Source organism: Chrysemys picta, chromosome 6 (genome assembly GCF_011386835.1).
Source record: "Chrysemys picta bellii isolate R12L10 chromosome 6, ASM1138683v2, whole genome shotgun sequence".
NCBI classification, from domain to species: domain Eukaryota; kingdom Metazoa; phylum Chordata; order Testudines; family Emydidae; genus Chrysemys; species Chrysemys picta.
The window spans coordinates 127,736,453-127,757,167 of NC_088796.1; the positions used below are offsets into that span (position 1 = coordinate 127,736,453).

General features: G+C 42.1%; 1 protein-coding gene across 1 annotated transcript in view; it reads left to right on the forward strand.

Annotated features, from left to right (window-relative positions):
* The window catches only part of HOOK3 (hook microtubule tethering protein 3), a 113,533-nt gene that overhangs the window by 18,486 nt on the left and 74,332 nt on the right, over nt 1-20,715 (forward strand). The window contains 1 exon segment of the mRNA XM_008172652.3: nt 9,841-9,913. Within this exon segment, the coding sequence (XP_008170874.2) occupies nt 9,841-9,913 (73 nt within the window).

Below are 20,715 nucleotides of genomic sequence, written 5' to 3' on the forward strand. Positions count from 1 at the left end.
ATGTGAAAAGTACAGCTCATTTAAGGCAAAAGAAGTACCTGGTCAAAAAGTTTGTGTACGAAGTTTCAACTTTATTGAGAAATAAGATGGTTAAACTTAAGAACAATACTTTTTACACCTCTATTAAAAAGTTTGGTTTCAGTTTGAGTAATAATGCAAAATAGCTTATTAGTTGAGGACAATTTATGAAAAGTACTAAATACATACTATGTCATAAATTACAATATGTTTTGGTGATAAATCTTGAGGCTGCTATAACTGTCAAAAAGTTTTAATAACTCACCATATTGCCATCCTTTTTAGTAGTGTCAGTGGGGAGTTCCATATTGAACAGACATGGGTAACTTATTATTATTTCTTCTGCTGGAGTTAATCCCTTCAGGTAATGGTTGAGTCAAACCGGCAAGGCAGTGTAAGGAAACTTGATGCTCATGTAATACAAGGTTTGCGTTAAACAGAGAGGGTCTATTTCTAATACTGCCAATCTAGCACCATTCAAAGACATTCAATTCCTAAAAGATTAAGTGGGGGGAAAAAACCTCTCTGTACTTGGGGTTGTCATGATTTTTTGTAATAGGCCATTGATGGAGCCAATTATGGATTAAGATACCGTATACGCTGATTCAGAATGTATCACTGTAGTTTGTTGGTAAATGAGGTTTATTTTCAATGCTTATTTTCAAGTGTATCATACTTACCTATCGTTTATAGAGAGATTTCTGCTTCTGTTTTGAGACTAGGAATAAGCATCTGATATGTCAGGTGCTTGTCCCCCACTTTACAGCAGCCAAAGAGGGCCTTCCTCTCTGGCTTTTCCTTCCAGGGAGCCTGATACCCCCTGGGGTACATTTGGGGTGAAAAAATCTGGCCCGAAGATGAACCCTGGCGTGCAATGGGCCAAGCTGGTTGGCAACTTAGTCCCTGGGCCAGCAGGTCAACCCTATCCTCCCAAAAATGGGGGAGATGGCTGCTGAGTCTGGCCCTACCCACCCCCTCTGGCCTTGGGATCTAGTAAATATGGACAATAGGCATGATTCAATATGACAATTCCTACATTCTTATAAAGAGTCAAGGGACCAATTTTATTCCTTAATATGGAGGAGGTACAGAACACAACCAAAATAATTGCTTGACAAAAACAAATAAACAAATCTAAAAGTAGTTTTCTGCACAAATCCTCCAAAAGGAAGATTAGGAAATCAAAAAGAATAAAAATAGGTATTAGTTTTTCATCAGCAGTCCCTTGTTCCAGAGAGGGAAGGAGTAGCAGTCTGCCTGCAGTACACAGGAGAAAGTGGAAGGAAACTCAGAATTTGCCTAATATTTTGAGGCAATGCTTAAAACGGTTTGTAAGAGGACTTAATATGTGGGAAGATAAATTAGGAACTGAAGAGGATAATCCTGATTTAAAAATGCAGAAAATATTCCCCTCCTCCCTGGAACTTTTAAGAAGGTCCTATGCTGTATAGTTTCATTCTGCTCTGGAGGAAATGTATAATATAATGTAGGAAATGCAAATAAGCCCAACAGAAAAGTAATGCAAAAAAGCAGATTTCATGGAGATTTTCCAGACATGGCTGTTTTACTGAAGTAACAAATAAACCCGCAAAGGGCAACATCTTTGGCGCATATCCCACAGATAAGTTGAAGTCTTCCTACACAGAGGCATCAGTTATGAAATCTACGCTACCCTGTACATGCTTTGTCAGAAAGGAATCCTGGTATGTTCAAACAATACGTCAACAGTCCTAGCTGCTCCTAAGTGTGATTAAAAACTTTCTAATATTCAAATGTTGTTGCTTAGGGGACATTAAAGAGGATACAAAAAAGAAAACATGTATAATATGCCCAATTTTAAACTAGCACCATCATTACTGTTCTGTGTATCGTGAAAGATGAATAAGTCAGTGTTTTAGGCCTAAAAAACGGGAAACCCCCAACATAAATCAGGTACTGTAACAAAATTAATCTAAAAAGGGACTCTCATCATCTGAAGCAGGACAGAACATGACAGAATATACTGAGGGAAGGTGAGCACTTGGGATAAGAGATTTTGTTAGTAAATGTTGTAAGAAGTTGAGATTTTAGCTTAACTGTTCTTGAATCATGTTTCAGAACATTCATGAAAATGAGACCATATTGTTACATTATCTACTTTGAATATTTGTTAATCATAAAGTTATGCACATGAAAGATCATAGTGGTACATTGTATAGTTTGGGTAGTCATTAATCATGAAGTGATGCATCTGCTTCATACTGTGTATGTACCATAACTTCATCACTAATCAGCAGTTGATAGGATTATTTTCTGTATCCACCTGTTGGCCAACACATTTGGCTGATTGGTGTGTACAGTTCAAAATAAGGGTCTCTAGGAATTATGTCATAGAATCATAGAATATCAGGGTTTGGAAGGGACCTCAGGAGGTCATCTAGTCCAACCCCCTACTCAAAGCAGGACCAATCCCCAGACAGATTTTTGCCCCAATCCCTAAATGGCCCCCTCAAGGATCGAACTCACAAACCTGGGTTGAGCAGGCCAATGCTCAAACCACTGAGCTATCCTTCACCCCTTGTCTTGTATATACCAAAAATAAAACTCTTGAGTGACATGGGAAGGGAAAGCTCAGTAGTCTTTATTGATCATATTTTTAACCTTTTGTTGGGCGTTGTATCTTGCACACTTCCAGGGGCAGTATCCCAAGAAAATCAACCCTGACTTACTGTTTCCAGCTGCACAGAGGATATTTATTTATGGTGTGTGGTCATAATAGGTGAAATGTGTACAGTATAAAATTTGTGTTTCCATAGCAGCATTTGAAATGGAATGATACCCCATCTAACAATGGTCTGTGATGGAATGTTAGATGGGGTGGCATCTGAGTTACTACAGAGAATTCTTTCCTGGGTGCTGGCTGGTGAGTCTTGCCCACATGCTCAGGGTTTAACTGATCGCCATATTTGGGGTTGGGAAGGAATTTTCCTCCAGGGCAGATTGGCAGAGGCCCTGGAGGTTTTTCGCCTTCCTCTGCAGCGTGGGGCACGGGTCACTTGCTGGAGGATTCTCTGCACCTTGAGGTCTTTAAACCAGTGTTTGAGGACTTCAATAACTCAGGCATAGGTTAGGGATTTGTTACAGGAGTGGGTGGGTGAGATTCTGTGGCCTGCGTTGTGCAGGAGGTCAGACTAGATGATCATAATGGTCCTTTCTGACCTTAAAGTCTATGAGTCTCTGATACTTTAGTGATTGCTTTTGTTATCACTTTTCCCCCCCTTGCTTCAGTGAATGCTAACTTCAGTTCACTTTCCCCATGCAACCAGTGGTTTGTAATGAAGGTCAACTAAGCAATTTGTAAGTTCAGGTGATAATCCCTGTCCAATAATTTGGGCCCGTCTAAATAGACTTTGTGGCTTTCAAAGCTCCTGTTAATTGAACTTCATTGCACAGGCATGCTAGATGCCAGATTTCTAGTTACAGATAGGGTTCACAGTAATTTTGAATGTCTTACTGCTGAGAAACGTTTTGGAGCAAAAGAGTCATAATGACAGCTGATTTTGAATTTTTTCAGAGTAGTCATCAGGTATTAAACCATTTAAAAAGAAAATTACAATTGCTGCTTCTTTTGTAGTGTGGATGCCTCGATGGATTCTTTTAGGTTTTCAGATATCTATGGCCGAAAACACAGTAGCCGGTGATCACCTATGTCTCAGAAAGCTTGCCCATAAGTCTAACACATTATGAGTACCTCTAAGTACTCAGCTGGTTAGGTGATTGGGAACCATCAGGCAAAACCATTTTAGAAAATACAGAGGAAAAACATTGGCTCCCATCAGCTATTTAAAAAATATATATATACACAATTTGAAACAGCCAGTAAAGTTTTACTTTTGCTCCTTCAATTCAAACAGGTACCACAGAAAGGACTCTTAGTCCAGAGGCAGGCGGGACTGTTCAAGCAAAGGAGGGGGAGTCCAGGGCTGACTTCTCCAGTCCACCATTCCTTCTAGATCAGCAGCATGACTCCCACTCCTGTCCCAAGACAACCAACTAATTGGGGAAAAACTGTCGCAGGAGTAGAAATGCATGACAGGAGACAGGTGGGTGCTAGAAGTTATTCAGAAGAGTTGTTGGGTAAAGTTAAAACAAAGATTTGAGCACTCCAGCAACATCCTTGAATTCAGTGAAGAGCAAACTCATTTCAGAAGCCAGTAGATCACTTACTGCGAATCGGTGCTATAGAGCCAGTACCACAGATGTGCTGTCTGGTGCTTACTCTAGTTAACTTCAGTAATCCCCCAGAAGACTTGAAGGGTTGTGAGAGTTTGATGTGAAAATCTCTCAACAAGTGCACCTTATTAGAATGGAAAGGTGAAGTCAATCAGGTGACACAGACTATTGCATCATATCAGTCCCTTTGAGAAAGGTAAACTGTATTATCCCTGCCTGAATTTCTTGAGAATTAGATCCATTTCTAGATGGCATCAAGAGTTTCATCAAGAGAAATCAGTCCATTTTGTAAAAGAGCATCAAGAAAGCAGACTGTCGCCAGAGAAGATTTCCACTTAGGGTGCTATTAGACTCCTGACAGGGTGTCAGTTTTCCATGAGTAACCGAAATACAGCCAGCAAGAACACAGTTAATTGGATCAGACAGTGTTGGATAGAAATCTGAAGATGTGGACATGCTAGTTTCCTGCATCACTCTAGTGATCTGGGCCCGTCTCCGTATGTGGATAAGGCTGGCACGTCTTGTCACTGAAGCTCATGATGTTGAAAGTTCTGAACACAATAGTATCTGTTTCCCTGTCAGTTTATCAACCTCTGCTTTGATGGAAGGGACTCACCAAGTGTTCATCGGGGCAGATTACAGTAGAATTAGAGAGGCAAAATCAAGTCAATATTTTCTGTATTGGGACAGTGCTGGCTATTCCTGCCACAGTAGGCTTTTACTGGAGGCTGCTCTAGCCAAACTCCTGGTTGGCATTCCATGACCATCAGAGATTCTAGGGTACGTTTTGAATGGAGCGTTTACCAGCTGTGATGGGGCAAGGCCAGATGGCTACAGTAAAGTAGTGAGGAACAGGTATGTTAGCCCCAGGCTAAACAAATCCCTGGTACCATGGTAACCAAATGGCAGTTGCTCCAGGTTAATCAAGACACCTGGGACCAATTAAGATCCTTCTAGAAGCCAGTGGAGATAGCTAGATTGATTGGGACACCTGAAGCCAATCAAGGACTGGCTGGAACTAGTTAAAAGCCTCTCAGTTAGTCAGTGTGGGGTGGGTGTCAGGAGCTATAGGAGGGAGCTGTGCTGTTGGAGGAATGAAGCAGTACGAATCCATATCAGGTGCAAGGAAGGAGGCCCTGAGGTAATTGTGAAGAAGATATAGAGTGGGGGCTGCTGTGGGGAAGTAGCCCAGGGAATTGTACATGTCCTGTTTCCAAAAAGTCAGCTTCCATAGATGCTAATTTTAGGTCCCTGGGCTGGAGCCCGGAGTAGAGGGTGGGCCCGGGCTCCCCCCTCCCCTCCCTATTTAATCACTGATACTGGGAGACCACAGAGACTGTGCGAGGGAGGGTTGTTTCTCCTCACCTCCCTTGCTGGCTTATGATGAAAATGGCTCAGTAGACTGTGAGCCTTGCCTCTAGAGAGGAGGGCTATGTGGAGGGTCACAGTGAGCCTCTGAGGTTAGCAAAATCCGTCAGGAAACGCAGGACCCACGGAGTCAAGAACAGAACTTTGTCTCACAGCCTACAGTGATTGGAACCATCACTGGGAGTGAAGTGTCATTCCTGGGCAAGTACAAATGGGAGCTGTGGAAGAAGACTCACTCATTTATGGATTCTCCCCCCAAAATGAAATATGATACATTTAAGACTAAAATGCAGATGCAGAGATGGGCAAATATCAGGTATGGGTATCCTGTGTTTTTGTCCCCTCCCAAGAAGACAGTGAAGTCAGTTGTCTGTTTGGTACTCATACCACACTCATTGCTGTGGTATCTGAGGAAGCCATAGATGATAGCTACTCTTGACTATCAGAATATGGTCCTCTGGGCTGAGCAGAACTGAGGTTAACACCCAGATTTTGTACCTTTTCACTAGTGGCTGTCATACTTCTGTAATAATTTTCATGACTGTCATTCAGCAAGCTCCTCAAAATCATTTCCCCCTTCTCATGAGCATGGCCTCATTCTTGTCTTGCTTAAGTTTCAAACCAGCTGTCTCAAAGGAAAATGTAAAACTAGGTATCAGCATAAGGATGGCACTGCAGCCTGAAATGATTGAAGATGTCCATTAAGTGGTTTTCCATAGCCATTAAATGACTGGGGTGGTAGGAGGAAAACCTTGTGGCAGAACACAGGAGAGTACTGTAGGGCTTCCTTGAAAGCAAGGCAAAGGTGATCATTCACAGCCCTCTTGATAAGTCACTCATATGAACCAATGCAGCATGGTCAGTAAGTCTGCTGAAAGATACAAGAAGATCAACTTGGACACCCGACTTTTGTTCATAGCCGAGATCAACCAAAGATACTAGTGTAGTTTTTTTAGGTTTATCCAGCCCTCATGTAACTGGAGTCCATACAGTGCTACAGTTGTCCAGCTGATATTTTCTCACTAATCTCCAGAATGGGGAGATTAGAGAGTGAATGGAAAACAGAGTAAAACAAAGGATGGCTTCTTGTGCAAGATGTTAAACACCACTTACTTTAAAAAAGGCTGGCATGATGCTTTCATGTAGTCATTAACCATCTTTGTCAATAGTGGAACCAAGCTTTTCTTGCTGGATTTATCTGTTCATGAGGGATAAGGGTTCATTTCACAGCTAATTGGACAAAGTCTATTTCACACACCTAGTGAGCTCTATCAGCAGAACCAGATGAAACTGTACCGTGTATTTTGCATTTGCTGTTTCGTGCTTTTGTACTCTTGTGTCTGTAGTCATGGATCTGAGCTATGGATCTGAATGGGAGCAATCTGGAGTCATACGATTGCCTAGTACTTAAAATCATTCTTCCAGCTACGTGTTTGTAGATGCTGTGTCAGAGAAAAAAAAATATGCCTTAGCCTTCATCATAGTCTCCGTAGAGGAATGTGTAAAATAGCACCTGGAATCTGTTGAGTTGAGACACTTTCACCATTGTGATCTTCTGTCTCCTTTGCCATGTAATCTATCACAGACCATTTGTTAACTCTGAGGACATTGTAGAGAAAGGGGATATGTGGGAGCTAGTGTACCAGAGGAAAAAGACAACAAAAATGTGTATGGTCTAGCCATCAAAGCACTAATCTATTGGTTGGCCAGCTGTATCCGAGTTTCGGGCTTCATTTGGATCACAAGGCACATTAGTGGATTTGATCGATTTTAAATAAACGAATCCTCCCAAAAGATCTCAACATGGCTTAGCCTTAATAACCGATATACTTTTTCCATACATTTTCCACTTCAACGCCATTGGATAGAACAAAGCAATAACAGTGCACAATGGCAGCACAACTTTTTAAGTCAGCAATCTAAGAATACTTTTTCTTCTTGAAACTGCCTGGATGTTTACCCATTTTGCAGACTCACTAGAGAAGTAGATCCTAATAGCCTTACTCATTCAAAAAGTGCCATCAGTTTTCTGACAACTGGTGGTCAAATTTTGATTTTATTTGTCATAAAAAATATGGGGTCCCCTATAGCAAAGTGCTCCGTGATACTATGCTGGGGGGCATTGCTTTAATACTGATTAAGATGTGGAAGTGTCACCTACTAAATATTTTTTTTAATTGTTATTCTCTTTGTCTCTTCTTCATTCTGTTTGGCTGTTTGCTTTCTGCTTCATTCTGAAGGATGGACTGTGTGTGTGTGTGTGTGTGTGTGTGTGTGTGAGAGAGAGAGAGAGAGGGAACGTGAGCACAGAAGCTTTTCTCTCTTTTTTTGGTGTCTAGAAGCTGGTTTAAAAAAAAAAAAAAGCATGATCTTGGAGACTTTTTACTGGAACTGACCGTTACTTTTAGTTCCTGGCCTCTTTGTAGTTGGGAACATAACACTGTCAAAATTCTATGTTGGAGAATGGAAAATGTAATTTTGAATAAACAGTTACCAACAAGAAACATTCTCTCTTCTTAGCTAGTTTCTGAACCTTGAGGAGAAAGCCCTAGCAGTTGCTCAGGAAAGACGTCTGCCAGAGGGATAGAAAACAGAGGTGTATAGAAAATATAATGGCAGAAACAATAGTGTGCCCTCATCGAGTACTGTTTTCTATCTTGGTTGCCTCACCTCTGGAGCCAAAGTTGGAAAAAAACTTGAAAGAAGGGTGACTGTAAAAAAATTAAAGGTTTGACGGGGCTTACAAGGAAAATACTTTTAAAATGCTGGGATTTTTTTAGGATAGAAGGGAAGACAATTAAGCAGATGCTCAGAGGTAAATATAAACTAAGTGCTCCTTTTCAACTTTTTTCACTGTATGAGACTGGGTTTATTTATTTATTTATGGTTGATATTGAAGGGATTACATTTTAAAAGGAATATTTAAAGTTAGCATGTGGGAACTCACTGCTCCAAGTATTCATAAGACGTACCTGTGGCTGGATTTAAAAAGTCTATTAATTGTATCAATAATAACACATGCAAGTATGCAAGCTAAATATGGTTATTGTAAGAGAATTCAAATTTCATGATTCCAGGCATCAGGTGATTGATTGTGAGAATTGGAAAGAAAATTTTCCATTTGCAGAACATGGTACAAATTGGCTAGGTGCTTTGTCCGGCTATGCTGAAAGAAGGACAGGAAAGGTTGGATGTGATTTAATTAGGCCGCAACTTTATTCTTAAATGTCTGGGCGTACCTGACAGATATAAGTGTGCAATGCAGTTTATCATTTTAATATATACATGAGGGGCCCTCCCCTTTACCCATCCTCATCCCCAGCCAACCCACTTCTGGGACTTCACCATCCCTCTCCCTTGGGGGCGCACACTTTATAACCCCCTTTGTTGGGTTATAAAGAGGGAGGGGGTTGGCTCCCTGCCATACCAGTCATATGAGCCCCGAACCATCCCCTCCCCTCCAGTTCTGCTCTTTAATGAAGCCTCCCTTAAATCTGTTCCCAGTCCTTTTTTTTCTGATCACTGTATCTCTTCCCTACGGCATACCTACACTTGGACATCCACCCCATGTTTACATAAAGAGTTGTGACATCATAGCCTATCTCCCATTTCATGTTCACCCTAACTAAGCCCCTCCAATCCTGCTGTGGGGAAGGTGAAAAAAACCCCACTTGACCTTGGCCAATGTGGTGAGGGAAAAAATCCTTCTCCGCCCCCTGAGAAAGGAGCGATTAGAGCGATGCTCACAGCAGATCCTAATAAAACTTCTGTGGGTCTGAGTGTGGCTGCTGCTCTGTCTGGTCCAGGTAAAAGAGGGCTTTTCCTGCACCGGCATGGACCTATATAATCCCCCCTCTATTCCGGTCACTGGTGGAGGGATGGGTCAGCGTCCTCATGCTGACCTAGTTTGTCGTTACAGCAAAAAATCACTCACTGTCTCTCTACCACTCAAAGGGGTACACACCTTTTACAATAAACCAGACAACGGCCCCCATGGCTTAGGTGCGGTGGGGTCATTTTAAGAGTATTACAGTCACCTCAAAAGTACTAGGTAAGTATTGAAGGTATTTGGATAACACTATGATGTGTGATATAAATATTTATATAGACTATATTAATATCTATATGCGTATATGCATTTAAATGAATATCAGTATAGGATTCATCTGGCATCTCTAGCTTGTTAGTACTAGAAATTGGTGTTTTTAATAGATATGCTAATTTTATTTATTTTATTTTCAGAGATCCAGCATACTTTGATGATAACTGGTTAAGCAGAATCAAAACAGAAGTAGGAGACAATTGGAGGCTAAAGGTATTTTCTTCGTGCTTTGCTTTTGTACAGTCAGTATTTTAGTTCTTAATAAAATATTTTTTCAGTATTAACTTATTCCTAAATTAAAATATTAGCTTACAGTAGAAGATATCTAACTAACTATAATAAATGTAATTAAGGATTTCTTATTTTCTAAAGTTGTTGGCTCTTGTAGAGTTTAATTCAGTGTCAAAACCCAAGTTAATGGTGTAAATCTATTTCAGTAATTTATGAGAAAACTTATCAGAAAAATAAACATTAAACGAACTTTTAATTTTTTTTTTAAAGAACATTTTAACAGGTAGGAAATGTGAATGAAGGTATCTTTTTTTTTTTTAATTGCTAAGTATCGAAATGCCCAACTAAATTACCCTAAAAATCTTAAGTGCAGTTCAACAATGACTGGAAAAATGACATCTCATTACTCTGTTTCTTAGGTATATTTAGTCATATCTATGATAAAGAGGTAAAATTATGCTACTCTTTACTACAGTGTCAGCTCAGCTGTGGAAGAGCAAACTATGCTGGTTTGGATTGTGCATAAACAACAAGGAGTCTGGTGGCACCAGATCTGTTAGTCTTTAAGGTGCCACCAGACTCCTTGTTATTTTTGTAGATACAGACTAACACGGCTACCCCCTGATACTTGGATTGTGCATAATCATCAGATTTGTTACCTAATTTCTAGTTCCACAGCCACTTGTGCAACTCAGTCACCTTGTAATAATAGCTTCAATTACACTTTTATAAATCTAGGGTTACCATATGTCCGGATTTTCCCGGACATGTCCGGCTTTTGGGGGCTCAAATCCCCGTCCGGGGGGAAATCCCCAAAAGCCGGGCATGTCCGGGAAAATCGGGAGGCTCGGCCGGGGCCTCTTTGTGCGGGGCCGGGGTCGGGGAGCCGGGCCGGGGCTGGGGAGCCGGGCTCAGGGAGCCAGGCCGGGCCCGCAGGGCTGGGAGCCGGGAGTGGTCAGCCGGGGCCGCGCCTCCCCCCCCCCCCCCTTACCTGCTTCAGGCTTCCCGCGAATTAAATGTTCGCGGGAAGCAGGGGAGGGAGCGGAGACTTTGGGAGGGGGCGGGGTTGGGGCGGGGGGGGCGGGGCTGGGGGCGGGGCCGGGGCCCCCGGGAGTGTCCTCCGTTAGGAGGCACAAAATATGGTAACCCTAATAAATCCTCAAGTCACAGGTGTAATGGAGGGTGCTTTTCGACCGCCACAAACCAGAAAGAACACAGCTGGATGTTGAGATCCCAGTGTGGGTTTGAGGAAAAATATCTTCAGTTGTAAATTTGAACAAATTTGATCTGAAGATCATTGAGATGTAATCAGATGTGCAATCCTACCATGCCATCTTTGTAATCCCTTTTCAGGGTAGAACCACAGGTGAAAGGTAAACTGCTACAAAAAAGTTGTTTGTGCCTCTTCATTGCTCTTCACCTTTTTCCATAAAAAGGTTGTTTGCTTGTTTTTCCTCCTAGAAATAACAAGCCTCGACTGCTGTTTTTCTTGATCGACTGGAGAACCACCGTCCATAACATCACAATAGGCTGAAAGTTCAGCTGCAGCTTTTGCAGCTGTCAGTTGAAATTGGGGGAAGGGAACTTTCTCCTCCCAGTTTGTGAGGAGTTTGAATTGACATGAACACTCCCCTCATTCCTCCCTTGTCTCCCCCCAAAAAGTTTAAAGCAGCCATATTAAACTCTTCCCCTTCTAAATGAAGAGAGGGAGAAGCAGCAGCTGAGGTTTGTCTGTTGATGTCAGTATCTTAGTAATTTTTCAGTCCTCCTCTTTATAAATAAGAATGTTAAGAGCTAATACTTTTCATGCAAGGAGTGTACTAAAGGAAACAAACAAACAAAACTCCAACAACAATGCAGCCTTTGAGACCTTCATCAAAAACAGGAAAGGGCACAAACAAAATATTTAATTCTTCCTTTGTAGCCTGGCCACTTGCAGGGATCCTTGATATAAGGCGTATGACTATCTGACAAGTAGCACAGTTACAGTAGTTTGTCTTCAGCTCTCTATATATTGGTCATTTGAAACGTGGTGAGGGGGACATCTTCAATATGTATACTTGGATTGCTTAAATCCAGATTTAAGATGTCAGTAGCATGTTTCTGTGAATATCCTTAATAGTGTTTCCCTGATGTTTTTTAATGATCAGAGTGAAAACATTGATTATTGGATTAGCATTTTGTGTACTATCCCACAAGGCTCTGTTATAGTGAATAGAAGAATATCCTGACTGTTTGTCAAGCACGAGACAGAGCTCTGTTCCCTGTCTCCAGTGTTGCATGATGTAGTAATCAAATACATGCACTAGAAGTACAAATCAGTGAAGGGATCCAAGTATGGGGAATAGATGACGAGGTGGAATACTATGCAGCTGATCTTGTTTTCCTGATGCACCCCCCACACCGACATCCTCCTAATCCTGGTGCCATTGTCATTGAGGAATTCAATACATGATTTAAGGTTCAATTTATAACCATATAAGAGTTTTTATTGTACATTGGAGCTGTGCAAAAATGCATGACTCACTGCTACGTTAGCGCACACTGGGCTTAAGTATTTGATCATCATAATCTCTTTGAATTGGTCTGAAATCCAAATATTGAATTATTATCCTTCTCACTCAATCAGTTTTAAAGTGATTTGAATCACTGGGCAAATTTACCAATAACTATGAAGGACAGAGTTGTCCTATTAAAAATGTAGTTTCCTCTTACTATACCAGTGGCAAACTTATCTGTATGATTGAATACTAAGGATTCATCTCAAATTCTAAAGGAACATAAATTGCACAGGCAGGTTAATTTAACATTCCCAGTTGCAGAGCATACTTTTTAGCTTCAGAGACAGAGAAAAAGGGTAGGAAAAAACCATCGGGGTTACATTATAACAGTGGGTACAGGCAGAGTAGTATATACCAGAATGCATTCAACTAGCTAATGCGCTGTATCTTAAAATGGACCAAATTTCTTTAAATATTATATTAAATGCCACTGTTTATGTCTTTATACTTCTATGTAATAGAATTAAGGAAAGATGCCAAATTTCATGTACAAAATTTTGGATAACCACAGTCATTGGTAATCCATCTTTTCTATTGGTAATGAACACCCAGTTTATCAATTTTGGTTTAAGAAATAATATTTTTTTGTAAAAATCTCTAAAAATGAAAAGATAATTATCTCTTGCCTTGCTTAGTGCAAAAGAAATCCACTTTGCATAATTATATTTTAAATTGCATACAGAACAGAGATTTTTCTATTGAAAACACATTTTGGAAACAAAATGCCAATCATTGTAACTGGGAAACAGCACAAAAAATATTTTTCTGTTACCAAGGCCTTGCAATTATGAACTTCCCTAAACCACAAACTTCAACAATATTTCCCTGGTCAAAAGATATAGGAGTACCATTAACTGAGGAGGACTGGTCATGTACTTTGAAAAGCGGTTGATAACATTACTGTGCATAATGACTTGAGACAGATTCAAATATCCATAGGTGTTGTATTTCATCACATTTTATTATTGTGCAGAATATTATTGAATGTGTGGGGGATGGGAACAGCAAATTGGATAATGTCCTCTTTTTCTCATTCACTATGGCAGTGTTCAGAAATTCATAAATTTTGGGGAAAGGTTGAACAATATGTTCCCAGTTATCTACTGTTTGATCCCAAGCTTTTTGTCCTAGATATTTGCCTGGGTAATCACACTGCAGCTTTTGTTAAAAAATGTAGTTTATTTCCATTAGTACTAGCAGACGGTGTGCTGAGATATTGGGTAACATTGTCCAACCTTATAATGATCGTTTCTGTTAGATTTTCTACCACTAGAACAGATCATTGGATGTCTTGTGCAAATCGAAGATGAATGGCTCTCAGTTTGATACAGTTTAGGCAAAATGGAATAATCTATTAAATTATGATATAAACTGTTTAGTACTATAATCCAACTAACCAAGCCTGGACTCTTGAAAACTATTTTTTGATTCTTGTTATAGTGTAGTTTTATACCACTTTGTGTTACTTTGATTATTTAATTCTGTTTGTGCAGCAGCACTAATAAAGTTTGGTTTTAAAAAAATGGTGACTGCTGGACCTCAGTTAGGTGTGTCCCATCCCACCAGCACTCTGTCTTACATGGAATAAATTGGAGCTGTCTTCCAAGCTCTAAGATCACGTAGACATTGAGTTCTTTGTTCCACTGCCCCAGCTGGGTTGGCTGTAACAAGCACAGAACTGGGTACCATCACCATTCATTATAGTCCTTTCCAGGGTCTACTATCATCCCACATAAGAGAGTCCTTTGGGGGAGGAGTGATTGCTTATCCATTACCCTTTCAGTTCTCTCAGACCAGAGGTGGGCAAACTACAGCCCGCGGGCCACATCAGGCCTGCAGGACCCTCCTGCTCGGCCCCTGGGCTCCTGTCCTGGGAGGCTAGCCCCAGGCCCCTCCCCTGCTGTTCCCCCTCTCCTGCCGCCTCAGCTCACTGCGCCGCTGGCACAATGCTCTGGGCGACGAGGCTGCAAAGCCGCAGCCTGACCCGGTGCTCTGTGCTGCGCAGTGGCATGGCTGGCTCCAGCCAGGCAGTGTGGCTGCCTGTACTGGTGCTCTGGCCGCGCCACCAGTGCTCCAGGCAGCATGGTAAGGGGGCAGGGAGCAGGGGGGGTTGGATAGAGGGCAGGGGAGTTTGGGAAGGTGGTCAGGGGTGTGAATAGGGGGCAAGGTGGTCAGAGGTTCCAGGGGGGCAGTCAGGAAGGAGAGGGGGGGTTGCATTGTGCGGCGCGGGGGCAGTCAGGGGCAGGGGTTCCGGAGGCGGTATGGGGTCAGGAAGGGGTGGATGGGTCAGGGGTCCTGGGGGACGGGGAACGGGGGGTTGGATGGGGCAGGAGTCCCGGGGGGGTCCATCAGGGCGAGAAACAGGCAGAGTTGGATAGGGGGTGGGGGGCCAGGCCATGCCTGACTATTTGGGGAGGCACAGCCTCCCCTAACCAGCCCTCCATACAATTTCAGAAACCCAATGTGGCCCTCAGGCCAAAAAGTTTGCCTGCCCCTGTCTCAGACAGATAGGAACAGAACCTCCTGCTAGGATTGGCAGGTAAGACTGCAGAATCTTGTGATCATCCATATGAAAGGCTGTCAATTGGTCTGAAAGAGCCAGCACAGACACTTATCTTCATGGCAAGAAGTGATCAGTGATTAACACAATTATCTTAGTTTCCACTAAGCCCCAGCTTCTGAACCAGTGCTGCTTCTTTGAGTGATGGTTCCTATCGTGTATTCCACACATGCCATGCATCTGATTCCAGACATGTTTCCAAAGTGTTGCCAACTTAGCTACTTTGTCACTAGATTTAGCGACTTTTTAGTTTCCTTAGCAAGGAAATAAATGTCAACGTGACCAGTGACAAATCTAGCGACTTTCATTGCTGGTTAGAGTGACATTCATAGAATCACCAATATGTATCCCCAAATCGTCACAAACAACTCAGTAGTGTTAATAAAATCCATTCCATTCTCTTCTTATGACATTCTGTTGTACACCAAGTTAATGTCATTATGTCTCAATTGAGCATGTCCTGGGAAGGTCTCTCTTACTCTGAGCCTTGATTATTAAGTGAAGTAAATCATATCCCCCACCACTGAGATGCTAGGAAGGCACCTATCTTCTCCAAACAGGCAGATGGTGAGTTAAGCTCGGAAAATGAGCAAAGCCAAAGTGTCAGTGCAATCATGTGAGTGCCACTGATGTTTGCAGTGGGCCCATATGATCTTTAATAGAATACGGGAACTTCCAAAAATAGATTAAGTATCAGAGGGGTAGCCGTGTTAGTCTGAATCTGTAAAAAGCAACAGAGGGTCCCGTGGCACCTTTAAGACTAACTGTTAGTCTTAAAGGTGCCACAGTACCCTCTGTTGCTTTTTACAAAAATAGATTGTTACCACTTGAGCTGTTTCTATTGGTTGTCAGAAGTAGTAGGGCTGTTTGTGAGGAGAAAGAAATTGAAGAAATACATAGAACGCAACCGAAACCCGTTACAGCAACTTTATAGACCTCAAACAGGCTTTTGATAGCATTGGGCAGAAACGGTTATGGCAAGTCTTAAGGGTGTGTGGCATCCCTGAGAAATTAATCAAGCAAATAGAAAACGTCTACAGCAAGTCTATGAGTGCAGTGCGAGTACACAAGAAGCTGACGGAAAGGTTCAGGATGACTGTAGGAGTGAGATAACGATGCATGCTATTGCCAGAGTTGTTCATCTTGGTTCTGGAAGCAGTAATGGCTGTAGCATGGAGAGATAAAACGAGAGAACTCGCGTCATGTGCGAGGACGGTCAATAGGCTTAGATTCAAAGATGATATTGACCTCATAGCAATGACTGAGGAGGATTTACAAAGAATAACTGAGAAGGTAGATCCAGAAAGCAGAAAATTCAGACTGAATGGCAACTGAAAGTCAAGAGGAAGAGGTAAAGATCAAAGTCAGAGACAAAGAATTAGAAGAAATGGAAAAATCTCTGTATCTTGAAGGACTAGTATCAAGGAATGGGAATTGTGAAGATGACATAAAAAGAGGTATCAGGCTAGCCACAATGGCATTCAAAAAATTTTGCTAGACCTTTAAGGCTAAAGTGATTTAGGTAAAAATGAAAATTAGCATATATGAGGTGGTGGTTGTGCCAATCCTGCTATATACGTCAGAATGTTGGAGTATGAGGAAGGTTGCTAAATGAAAGACACTGACTGCAGAAATGAACTGGCTGAGGGGAATACTGAGAATTTCAAGACTGCAGAAAATAATAAACGAAGTGATAAGAAAACAGGGCAAGAAGTAACGCTGTTACAGAAGATTCAAGAAAAACTGCAGTGTTTTGGACATGTGCCAGTGATGCACCTCGGGAGGATACCGGACATGGCAATTCATATCAGAGGGTAAGAAACTAGAAATAGAGGAAGAGCGAGTGTGCATTGGATAGACACGGTAAAGAATGACACAGAACAAAAAATTTTAAAGATGAACAGAGACGTGAAGCTGGTACAAGACAAAGTGGTAGAAAGACTTCAGTCAGCCTCATTGTCGCTGCTGAGCTGATGGGTGGGAATCAAAGATGTAATAGTAGGACTTGTATCCCCCCTTTAGGTCAGGAACTCTAGTGCAAACACTTGAGCACGTTTAATCTGTCCAGCAGAGAGCAGTATGCTACATGTAGTTTGTATTTGGAATTACTTCTACTTCTGTCATTGCTTGACTGAATGCCTCTTTGTTTTCTAAAGCTCTTAAACAATATAATTATATTCTCCCCTCAGTCCTGGTATTTAACTTTTACAAATTAATCAGTTGCTCTTAGTACTTTCTTTGCTTCTCTATTGTGATATAAATGTTTTTCATGTTCATGTTGCTGCATTTGAATTTCTCCTTAAAAATTTGTGCTGTGACTGGAAGGTGATGCTAGTATTGCTACTGAGTCGAATTTCAAATAGAAAACAGTTGCACTAATTTCCTATGCTGATTGCCCCCTGGCAGCAGCTATATTCCAGCATATGTGCTGTAACTAAAATGTCCCTTCCCTGCTGGACTCATGATTAGTGTTAGATGTTAGACCAGTCTAAGTTGGAGTTACTTGTATTATGGTGGGTCTTATGATTGTCTGGTTGTGTTTTATACAGTAGTGTTGCAGCAAACACTTGAAAAGGATGTGTCAAGGTATTGATTATTGTGGAGATAGAAAGATTGGGTCATGGAGATCAGATGTTGGGTGTCTTTTCAGTCGCCTCTCCCTTAAGTGCTCTCTAACCACCCTAGTCTTGAGCTGCAATATCCTACTCCAAAAGGGGTGAAGTCTGGGCTTGGAGTTGTATGGAAGCAGGGCTGGCTCCAGGCACCAACTTAACAAGCAGGTGCTTGGGGCCGCCAAGGGAGAGGGGCGGCACCTGCGGCAATTCGGGGGCGGCAGGTCCCTCACTCCCTCTAGGAGTGAAGGACCTGTCGCTGAACTGCTGCCGCCGATCGCAGCTTTCTTTTTCTTTTTTTTTTTCCCCCAATTGCCGCCGGCAATCGCGGCTTTTTTTTTGCTTGGGGCGGCAGAAATGCTGGAGCCGGCCATGTATGGAAGGAAGGTGATCACTTTCTTTTTGATTAGGGGATCTTGATTCACACGGGGATTGCATGGGGGGGAAAGGTAGTATTTTTCATTTTATTTCTTTGTCACTTTTGGGAAATATTCAAGGTCTCCATGTACTCTGCGGTAAACTGGACTTAATTCTGCAGCATGGTCCTTGGTTTCTATGGCACTTTGGTGCAACAGGCTGGAAATTCTGCGGCAGCCTCAGGTAAATTCAAAATTGGAGGTTTTTAATTAATCAGATATGAAAATGAATAATGCAATCAGTACAGCATTGCTTATAGTGTTTGATTTGATATTAAAATCAAGTAATTTACCTTTCCCATAAATGTTAAATTTGCTGCAGATTTTTGTAATGATAATGCATAACTGCTGTGAACTTTTTTTTTCCAGAGGTGGTGGGGGCTGGATGCCTTGGCAGTTGGATAGGAGACTGTTGGAACTTTTGACACCAGAGAAGGTGTGGGAGGTGGTTTAGGATTGCGGAATTAATGACAATTTTTTGTTCAGTCTCACATCATTAGAGAGCTTGGAATAGCTGCAGTGTGCAGTTTGCTCTGCAGTATCTCCAGTTTCTCATCTTAGGCTGATCATGGTTTCAAACATCCAAGTAGACGACATCTTTTCTAGACTGATTTGAGATTTCATGGTCATCGTGACACCCATAAGCCTAGCCCAGGTGTTTTTAGCTCACATTTGTACTTTTTGGGATGGAGGGTCTGTTTCATTGTTTAGCCAATGGAGAGTGATTGAGCTAAATGGCTTTCAGAGCTCTCTGTGTTGGCTAACTCTGTTGTTGGTCAAGTAGGTCATCGTAGTGTGCCCTTTAATATCAGTACAGTGGTTCCAAAATTTTCTCTGAATTATCTTCTTAGGTCTTGTTGGAATACAGACGACTTGTGGCACTGCTTAGAGTGCTCCTCACTGGGTTACACATAGTGTGTTTAGAATCTTCTCCCATCACTCTGAAGGACGTGAAGAGTTATTCCTCTTTCCCTCCCCATAGTGTCTACAAAGCCATGACATCTGTGAGTGGTTATTGACTGGTGCGTAGGTTGGTGAATCCTAGCTCCCTACACTCAGTTTCTCATGAATAGTTTTCTATCTACATAATGGACAAATAGAATTGAGACAAGATTAACTCCTTTTAGGGGGCAGATGCAAAATCTTCTTTGCGTGTAGTTTTGGCCAGTCTAACTTTCTGAGGTACTAAGGGAGCTTCTATATTTGAGTGAGAGCCAGGCCCCTCATAGTTAGTAAAATCAAGTTGGGAGTGATGATAGGTCTTTTTGTGGCAGGGCTGAAGGCCCTTCCAGGGTTGAGATCATCTGCTACCACAAATGTAAAAAGGAAGGGACACAGTTTAAGTTTGGTATAGTTAGAGATGTAACCAAAACATGTACCTTAGAGCTCCAGTATGTGTTAAATCCACAGCCAGGCTTTCTCTCTCTCCTATTTACTCCACTTCGTAGGACATAAAATGTCTTGTTCTTCGAGTATGTGTCAGTGTGGAGCCCACTCTATATGTGCATGCCCCTCAAGGATGTGAGATCAGAATCTTTGAACAGCAGTGTCCATTGGGCCATGCCTGCACCCCCACCGGTCCTCATCCCCACTCCCCCATAAGGGCATAAAGGTCAGCAGAGTGGCCAGAACCATCCCTCAGTTCTCTCTTACTGCCTGTGGCAGCAAGAGAGAACCAGGCTCTATATGCCTGCTACCCTTTAGCTAATAACAAGTAAAGAGAGGAAATACTCTAGGTAGGACACTAGGGTTAATTCTCTTCAGGAAATTCTTTTAATTTTCTTGCAAATCTTCTTCCTTGACACCCCCAAAAATTATTTATTATTCAGTACTCTTCACCACAACCACTATCTTGGTGACTTCAAACCCTGTCCATCTCACAAATGACACATTCTCCTCACAGATGGAGGTAACCATGGTCTGTTCTGCTTAAGTGAAAGCCGTATGACTGACCATTGCACTGTCTGCCAGTCTTTCTCATCAAAAATGAGAAAATCTGGAGACACTGGGCTAAAACTATTTCTGTTGGAGCAGTCTGCGAGGGGCACTTTGGACCCAGAAGAATAGGCATCAGGCTGCAAGACGAGACCTTGTACCTCCAAGTCCAGTTAGTTAGAGCCCTTGTGAGCTGTGTTGCGACTCCTAAAGCAAATTCCAGTAAGACAGCTGACACTGTATTGATTGGCCGTCCATGACTGTCCAAGTCAGCTTATCGCCGATGGGTGCTCCAGCACCAAAAGCCTGTGATGTATCCTTCACTTGGAACCAAGGTAGACCAGAACACCAAACGGGCCATGGTTCCTAGCACCGGTGCTTTTACCTCCTGTAAAAAGGGAAAAGCTCAGAGGCCTAAGAAAAGAGCATTTGCCTTCAGTCTCCGCCTGGGAATTTGGCAGAAAGTCCTTTCATAATACAGGGCAAGTGACATGGTATCGATTCCTGGCCCAGTACCAAAACAACCCTTGTACCTACTACCAATACCTTGGCACTGGGCAATCAAAGCCCTAATGGATCCGGCAGACCAACTATTGTTGGAAGTCACTGCTTCTCTGGTATTGTCCTCTGTACTGAGGACCTTACTGTTGGCACTAACTCTGATGTCTAAATTCTCAGTACTGACAGTACCCCAGAGGTC